This window comes from Limulus polyphemus, unplaced genomic scaffold, assembly GCF_000517525.1.
Source record: "Limulus polyphemus unplaced genomic scaffold, Limulus_polyphemus-2.1.2 Scaffold50, whole genome shotgun sequence".
Taxonomy (NCBI): domain Eukaryota; kingdom Metazoa; phylum Arthropoda; class Merostomata; order Xiphosura; family Limulidae; genus Limulus; species Limulus polyphemus.
Window position 1 is genome coordinate 784,349 of NW_013665660.1, and position 8,814 is coordinate 793,162.

Consider the following 8,814-nt stretch of genomic DNA (forward strand, 5'->3'; position numbering starts at 1 on the left):
CTTGATACAAAGTGATAAAAACCCTATAATCTGAGAGCTTTTGAAAGGTCCACCTTTCGAAAGCACTCAGATTAAAGGGTTTTTTATCACTTTGTATCAAGACTTCCTGAACCTATGTGTTTTTCTGACATCATGAATCAAAGAATTACAGAGAGGCTGTAATTATAAAGTTGAAAAAGTACAGCAAGGTTGTACTGACAAAATTGGTGAAGTAGAAAAGACCATCATCAAGGTAGAAAAGAACATTGGTGACAGAATAAAACATCTATTGATGTGAAGATCAAACCAGCCAAAGCTCTTTCTGCATTGGCTTAGGACTTCCAGCCCAGAATGCCATTGGCTATAAAAATATGGAATAAGATAAGTTATTTAGTTATCTATTAAGTTATCTATCACATGTTGATAAAGGACCTTCTAGGACTATTCCAGCCAGGACAATACCAAATCCAGTTTCTAAACTTAGTTGGCCAGTTTAACATCAGCCAGTAGAAACACCAACAGACTGTGATGGGAAGATAATATAGGAGTTATACCAGGCTCAATTTGAAATCGTTTCCAGAAACAATGAGTGGAATAGTGAGCAACAACCTACCATCTTATTGTCCAATTAAAAGGACTAACTTTAACAACATTAAGTAATAACCCTTCAGCTGAGAGCCATAACAGCTACCAAGCATTGGTAGGCTGCTTTATCCGACAGGTCACACCAAAAAAATGTATCCAGAGCAAAGTTCCAGAACAGGGTACAAAGGAAAGAAGAGACCTTAGCTCAACTTGCAGAATATTTGGAAAAGCTTGCCCAACTATCATATCTAGACATTTCTCGTAAAATGATGGATTCATTGTCACATGAACAACTTATAGATGCTATAACAAACAAAGATAAGAGAATTAGGATGAATCAAAGTAAGTGTACATCCTTAATGGAATCTGTAATTGGTGATGGAACTAGAATCCATTAAAGTCACAGATAAACAACTAAAAACAGCATCTCAAATTACAAGATTGCCAGATCGACGATTATTGAAACATTAACTCACATTGTTAACAGTCTAGAAGAGCTAAAAGGACTGGTTATACAACTAATTATAAGGAATAAGAACTCCTCTCAAGGGATACTGGGAAGAGGGAATCATTATAGAAGTAAAAACCTGGTCATTACAAACCAGATTGTGAGGAATCAACGATGGTTAAGACACAAAGGATGAGTCCTCATGTTCAACCAGATCAAAGGAACAACCAAGGGCTAGCCAGACATCAGGAAACAGGAATTAGCTGGACTTATGAGGCCAAGTTCTGCTAAGAATACCTTATCTGCCTCAAATGAAATAAAAAGTTCAATACTTAAAGAAACCAGTCAATGGGCTTACAGGTTTATTGACAGGAAGCCCCGCAGAATGTTGATCAACACTGGTTCTACTGCTACAACAATTTGACCAAATGTGGTAATGGAGGGTGGGAAACTGTTTCCAGATATGAAGAAAAAAGAGAGAGTGATGCAAACAGCAAGTGAGCATAAGGTTCCAGCAAGAGGAAAAATAGAATTACCCTTACTATAGGAAACTTCTCTATGCCTCATGATGTGAGGGTAATTGACAGTAAATAATAATGCATATTGAGAACTCATTTCATCTGGTAACATGGATGCAAGTTTAGGCTAGCTTCAAATATCTTCTTAGTCTATGAGTATGAAAGTCCTGTGAACTATTACTACAAAAGAGTTTGAAGTTCCCATGACAATAATGAGAGTAGTCATTATACTAACAAGAAGTGAACTACTCATACTAGGACTTGTTGATAAATTTACATCTAGCGACTGGGCTGTAAAAGAACCAAACACTCCAGCATGTCCTGATGGATCAATGGTTAGTAGAACTTTTGTGGAATTGAAGAATAAAGATGTCATCATCAGAGTCATGAACACAGCAAACCAAAAAATTGGAGTAAAATCTAGATGGGATATTGCAAGATATGAAGCTGTAGAGGTAGTACTTCCATATCAAAGAACATCAGAATTATTCATCATCTTTGAGGAAATATTTAGAAAGTATGATGTCAAACCTGCACATACAGACAGCTCACCACCTCACTAACAAGACTTGTATGACTGGAGCTGTAGAAGTGTTACAATTGCTCAGTACAACTTACTGATGGCATATCAACATGACTTAGGTCAAACAAGAGTAAAATATCTCAGAAGATTGATACAGGAGATACAGCCTCAATACATCAGTTAACCAGACAACTTCCACTTGCAAAATTGCCTGAGGCTTTCAAGGAAATATAAACCATGAAAGAACAAGAAGTGCCTCTGGGGCATCACCTATTATACCTTTGAAAAAGAAGTATGAATCTACCTGGTTTTGTGTGGACTACTGGAAGGTGAATAAAGTTACAAATAGGATGCCTTCCCACTGCCAAGGATTGACTTTACTTTAGATGTTCATTTGAATAGAAATGGTTTTCAACATTGGGTTTCAAGAGTCAAGTTGACAGAGCAAATAGAGAGAAGAGAGTCTTTACTGTAGGAAATGGACTGTGACATATTGCTGTGTTACTATTTAGATTATGTAATGCTCATGGGAAAGCCTTTTATAATGCTTATGAAGGGCTAAGGAGGGTTTAAATCAGTTGAAGAAAGAGAATTGTAAGCTGAATCCAAAAAAATGTGAATTACTCTATAAACAGATGAAATTTCTAAGACACATAGTCAGCAGAAAAAGGAATGTCTACATATCTACTGAAGACTGATTCTGTCTAAAATTAGCCTACATCAACCAGCCTGCATAACTTAAGAGGATTATTTGGACTATATTCTTTCTATATTCATTTTATAAAATCTTTCTCTGACATAGCTCATCTTCTACACAAATTTCTTGAGAAGCCAAATAGGTTTTGTTGGACTGCTGAATGTAAGCAAGCATTCAGCAAACTGAAGTAAGAGTTGATCACTACTCTTGTATTAGCATACCCAACTCCAGAATATCCACTCATTTTAGATACAGATGTCAATGATTTTGCAGTGTAAGCAATTTTGTCACAACATGAAAAAGAACAAGAGAGTGCCAACTATACCAAAGCAATGAATGCCACAGCAAGAACATAGTGTTCAACTTGAAAAGAATGCTAAGTGTTGTTTAAGCTCTGAGTCACTTCCATCATTATCTATATGGACATAAGTTTATACTCTGAACAGTTATGCAGCATTGAAGTGGCTGGTGAATTTGTCCAACCCTGAATGCCAGATAACAAGATGGGTACAAAAACTCCAAGAGTACAATTTCAACATTATGTATCTCCCTGTATGGAACTATATAAATGCTGATGTGTTATATCAAAGACCATGTGCTAATTAAAAGTGTAAACACTGTGAACAGAGGGAAGAAAAAGATATAAAAGGCTAACAACCTAAGGTACAGCAAAGTAGTCCATGATATGGCATCCAGAAAATGATGTTGAGGAAATGACCTGGTCCACCACTCATGTGAAATATGCTCAGGAAGTAGACATAAGTTTAAAACCAAATATTCAGTAGCTCAAGAATAGCACAGAAAAGTCCTCATGACAAACAGTTTCTCCATGCAGCCCAAAAACAAAGATGTATTGGGTACAATGGGATTTCTTATGCTTACAAGAAGACTTACTATGTCAGAACCATAATGACACCAGTGGAGAAAGACAACAACTACAGTTGGTGTTTCCCCAATTTTTACATTCTGTCATCTCTACAACTTTCCAACAGCTAGACAGATGGGTGTTAAGAAGAATTGGATTGAATAAAAGGATGCTTCTACTGGGTTGTGAGCTTGGGCTTTGTGGGGAATTATTGTAAAACATATGAACTCTTCTGTGAGCAAAATGACCCACAAAAGAAAAACATCATGGACAGAAGTGGACCTGTTTTGGAGTACCACTAGAGAGAGTTGCTGTTGATGTGCTTGGCCCTCTGCCACAGAATAACACTGGAAATAGATACATCATGGTTGTGATGGACTATTTCACCAAATAGCCTAAAGCATATACTGTTTCTAATCAGAAAGCATAAACTATTTTGAAGAAACTCAAGTGATTTGTCTCAAGAATTAGTGTGTCTATGGAATTTCATTTGGATCAGGGTTGAAACTTTGAATGAGACTTGTTTATAGAAATATGTCAGTTTGGTTTGATAGTTGTTGTTAAACACAAAGCTACACAAAGAGCTATCTGTGCTCTTCTCACCCTGGGTATTAAAACCCAATTTTTAATGCCATAAGCCTGCAGACTTACTGCTAAACCATTAGAAAGCATTAAATATTTGTTTGTTGTTAAGCACAAAGCTACACAATAGGTTACCTGTGCCATGCTCACAAGGAGTTTTGAACTCGATTTTTAACATTATAAGCCTTCAAACATAATAATGGGCCACTAGGAGTTGAAATTTGTCAGGTCCTTGAGATTAAAAAGACCAGGACAACAACCCTTTATCCATCTTCTAATGGTATGTTGGGCTGCACACTGTTAAATTAATTAGCCCTGTAAATGGATGAACATAAAAAAATGTGTAATCAAGATCCTTCATTGTTACTGATGAGTTATCATACAGCAATACATGAAGCTACCAGCAACACAATGTCATCATTGATTTTCAGGAAAGAACTTAAAGTGCCATTGGACCTTCTGGAGAATAGTCACTAAGAAGAGCCTTGCATAGAATATGCAGAGAAATTAAGGAACACCATCAACATCATACATGGCTTTACCTGATAAACACTTAAATTAGTCAGGGATAAAGTGAAAAGTTGCTAGATATTAATGCTGATAAAACTAGATTCTATCGAGATGACATGATATGGCTTTATAATCCTTGCTGTGAGAAAGGAAGAACTCCAAAGTTAAGTAGGTAGAGAGAGAGAGGGACCCAATGCTGTGGTGAAAAGAATCAATAATGTGGTTTACAGTATCCAGAAGGACAGGTGAACCAAGCCAAAGGTCATGCACATTGATTGTCTTTGAGAGAATGGCCAACTGGTTAACTCCAGAGAAGAACTTGTCAACAGAACCTTAACCTCCAGAGGAGCTTGGAATTCCTGATGAGACTATTTCCGGGCAATCATCAAAGATGATACTTCCCATGGATTTAGTGAACCACCTATCTAAGAAGAAATCTTCCAGCAACAGGATGACTAATGACAACAAGAGACAAAATGCCATCCAATCTGTATATCATGTGTCTCAGAAAGGAAAACCATCAAAAAGACTTGGTGAATGTACAGTTTAGTATAGGTCTTATTTTTGTACTAGGACTTTTCAAGGGACTTCATAATCCAGAAAAGGGTCAGTGTTATAAGCTATATTTTTAATGTTGTAGAGGGCACATCAGTTAAGATCACATTAGCTCTAGATTATTTGGGATATTAACGAATGAGAGGCTTTGTGAAATATCTAGAAGAAGGATTAGATTATGAATACAGGTGAGCCATATGCATTGAGGGGGGGGGGGTGTCAAGGGGTTCAGTTGAGCCCCGTATGTTTGTGATGTAAAAAAAAATTATGCTTATACAGTTATAGAACAGTTGCTTATAGTATTTAATGTTTTATACATAGTCTACATTCTTCTGATGAAGCATTAGCATTTTTTGGCTTGAAGTAATCTCATGCCCCCAGACTCTGTAGCATTAGCCTGCTTTGCATGCTGACTGTGCTTAGCACAATATATGTTGGATTTTAATCTTACAAATTAGAACCCCCTTTCAAACACTCTGTGTACTGGCCTGTGAGTTACTTGGTACAAGTAAATTGGTTATTATACTAGTGTAGTGAAGATACCATGACTGTAAACACAGGCTTACTACAAAGTGCACAAGCCTGTAAAGAAATGCTAAGGAGTAAATAATATTAATTTGCTACTGTTACGTGGACTGTATGTTGAATTATTTTACCAGATACTTTAAAAGAACCCTCCAAAGAAAAAAGGACAATAGAACAATATGATACTCACCCTCATACCTAAATGTAGTATAAACAATTGCTATCCGAGATGAGCTGTTGAAAAATCCTTGAAGTCTAATATAGAATCCTTCATGTGCTGGAATTATGTGTTCAGTTCCTTGAATTATCTTGTTGTACTGAAAACTTGTAACAGACTCAAGCATTTTGGATTTGGATGTTAGACCTTGTCGAATCTCTAAAACAGATTTGGATCCTGTCAAAAAAACGGAGTTAAGATATTTGTTTGAGTGATATACTTTGATTTGCTACTCTTACTTATTCAAAATAAAATCATTAAGAAAAAAAAATCATCTAATTACTTTTGATTAGTGACAATTAGCTTAGAACAACATAAAAAAATCTTATTACATATTCATAATAAAGAGAATATATTGAGGAAAGAACTAGCAATTAATGATTGATACCTTTATTAAGTTGGTTAATAAAATCAACTAATAATTTAAACTGATATTCTACCTACACAAACTCAATTACTACTGTCAATGAAGGATTGAATTAAATTAAATTGCTAGTTTGAAATATAACAACTGTTTTTATTTTCAAGTTTAATCACCAGCTTAACATATACTATGTGTGTGTCTCTCTATATATATAGTAAAGAAAATAGCTTCAAAACTATTATTATATTAATTACATTAGTTGTAACTAGGCATTTAAAATCAGCACTATAAAATAATAATGAATTTAATATAAACTAAGCTTTAAATTATTTTTATTTTAAAATTCCACTGCAATTTTTTAGTCGTAACCTTAAAGTCACAATGAAAACTGTCTGTGGTGATAGCACCCAAAGGTGTTGGTGATATCCCATCTATCAGACAAAATCCAAACAAAATGAAAAACTTGTTAGCAGTCATATACTTATACCCACAATGTCTCAACTCCTACTGCCTTTCACTGTCTGCAGCCAGTTGTGTTAAGGCAGTTACCCTTAAAAGTTCTTCTAATGTTAAAAGTAGAAAAAAATAATAAGACCACCCTGAATATATTTCTACTAAAAGTTCCTCCCAACCTCTGACCTTAAAATTTCTAATAGTTCTTAAAGTAGAAGAATAACAATAGAACAACACTACAAATTCTATAATAGATTACTCCCAACCTCCAGGAACTGAGAGATGGGATATTCCCCAGACAATTTCCATTATGACTTTAAGGTTACAACTAGAAAATTGCAATGGAATTTTTAAATAAAATAATTTTAAGGCTTAATTTATATATATATATATATACATACACATACAAGTACAGATTTATGTAATACCACCATTACGATTTTCACTGAATTTGAGAATTATCAAGCCAATTACTAGCTTTTAATTATTCAAAACTACATTATTCTCCATCAATAATGAAACAAAAATATTATTGCATATTTTTTAAGTTTCTAAAACGTATTCTCACCCATAAACTCAAACTGTGCAACTTGAACAGAAAGATGAGTCTCATACACATGCAAGCTTTTTTGGTGAATTAACCATATGCAATCATAAAGTTGAAATTCACTGTTGTTTGTCATGTTCATCATGGTGATAACTCCTCCTTTGTTGTCAACAATTCCTCCACATTCTGAGAAAGAAGAAAGTGAAACGTGTATGAGCATATTTGCACAAGGAACTGCAGTTTTTACACTAAACATAAGCATAACTAAAAACAAAACTTTTTTTTTCATTTAGAATGAATTCTTAACTAATTATTCTGTGTATAAATACAGTGCAGCATGATGTGCTTATCTATAAGCTGACTATACAATGCTTCTATCTAGAAGCAAAAGTGACAATTTAGTTAACCAAAGTAATTTTTCAAAGATTTGGTGTAAATAAAACCAATTTTAAATGCCCATTTTCTATTACTATCACACTTAAAAATAGTAAAATATAAGTCATAAGAGCTTAATTACTGAAATCCTTAATTTTATTATCACTTAAGTTTATCCAAAAACTCTTTCTCACTTGTGATATATTAATAGTATTATGGGTTGATTTGTTATGAATTTCATGCAAAGCTACATGAGGGCTATCTGCACTAGCTGTCCCTAATTTGGTAGTGTAAAACTAGAGGGAAGGCATCTAGTCATCATCACTCACTGTCAACTCTTGGGATACTATTTTACCAACGAATAGTGGGATTGACTGTCACATTATAATGCCCTCACAGCTGAAAGGAAAAGCATGTTTGGTGTGACAGGGACTCAAACCCATGACCCACAGATTGTGAGTCGAGCGCCCCAATCGCCCGGCCATGCCGGGCCTATAGTATTATATATTTAATAAGCTGCCATGGCAGTAAGAGGTACAATCATTATTTTTTTTAATTTTGAAGTTTTTTTAGTGCATTTAATACGAAATTTTTTATATGTTAAAGTATTTTATTGTTTGTTTGTTTTTAAAATGCACCAAAGTTTTCTAAATATGGTAGAAATAATGTGAAGAGCAATTTGTGGAATATTTTTGTGTGTCATATTAGAAAATAGTAATGATAGTATAATAAATTTTTAAATGAAACAAGTGATTTAATAAATACACATACTATGAATATTAACTATAATACTTACTACAAACATGTAGGTCAAATATTACTGCAACATAAATTATTCTTTCTAAGATCATTTTCAGAACCTTTTTTTATGAAGTAAAATGTAAGTTGTATTCGCTTCCTGAGTAATATTTATACATAAACACGTTTTGGAGGTGTCTGGAATTTTAATTGTCATACATGTCTCTCAGTATGCATCTTAATTTTTTACCACATGAAATACGTATTGTTACGTTTCCGTTTGTTAATTAACTTCCCGTAACTTCGTTCCGACGAAACTTTAGCGACACAAGT

At 34.4% G+C, this 8,814-nt stretch overlaps 1 protein-coding gene across 1 annotated transcript in view; it reads right to left on the reverse strand.

Annotated features, from left to right (window-relative positions):
• The window catches only part of LOC106463020, a 38,151-nt gene that overhangs the window by 5,721 nt on the left and 23,616 nt on the right, over positions 1-8,814 (reverse strand). Inside the window, exons 8-9 of the mRNA XM_013922993.1 lie at positions 7,390-7,554; positions 5,978-6,181 (exon numbers count right to left, since the gene is read on the reverse strand). Coding sequence (XP_013778447.1) covers positions 5,978-6,181; positions 7,390-7,554 — 369 coding nt within the window. The remainder of the gene's footprint in view (positions 1-5,977; positions 6,182-7,389; positions 7,555-8,814) is intronic.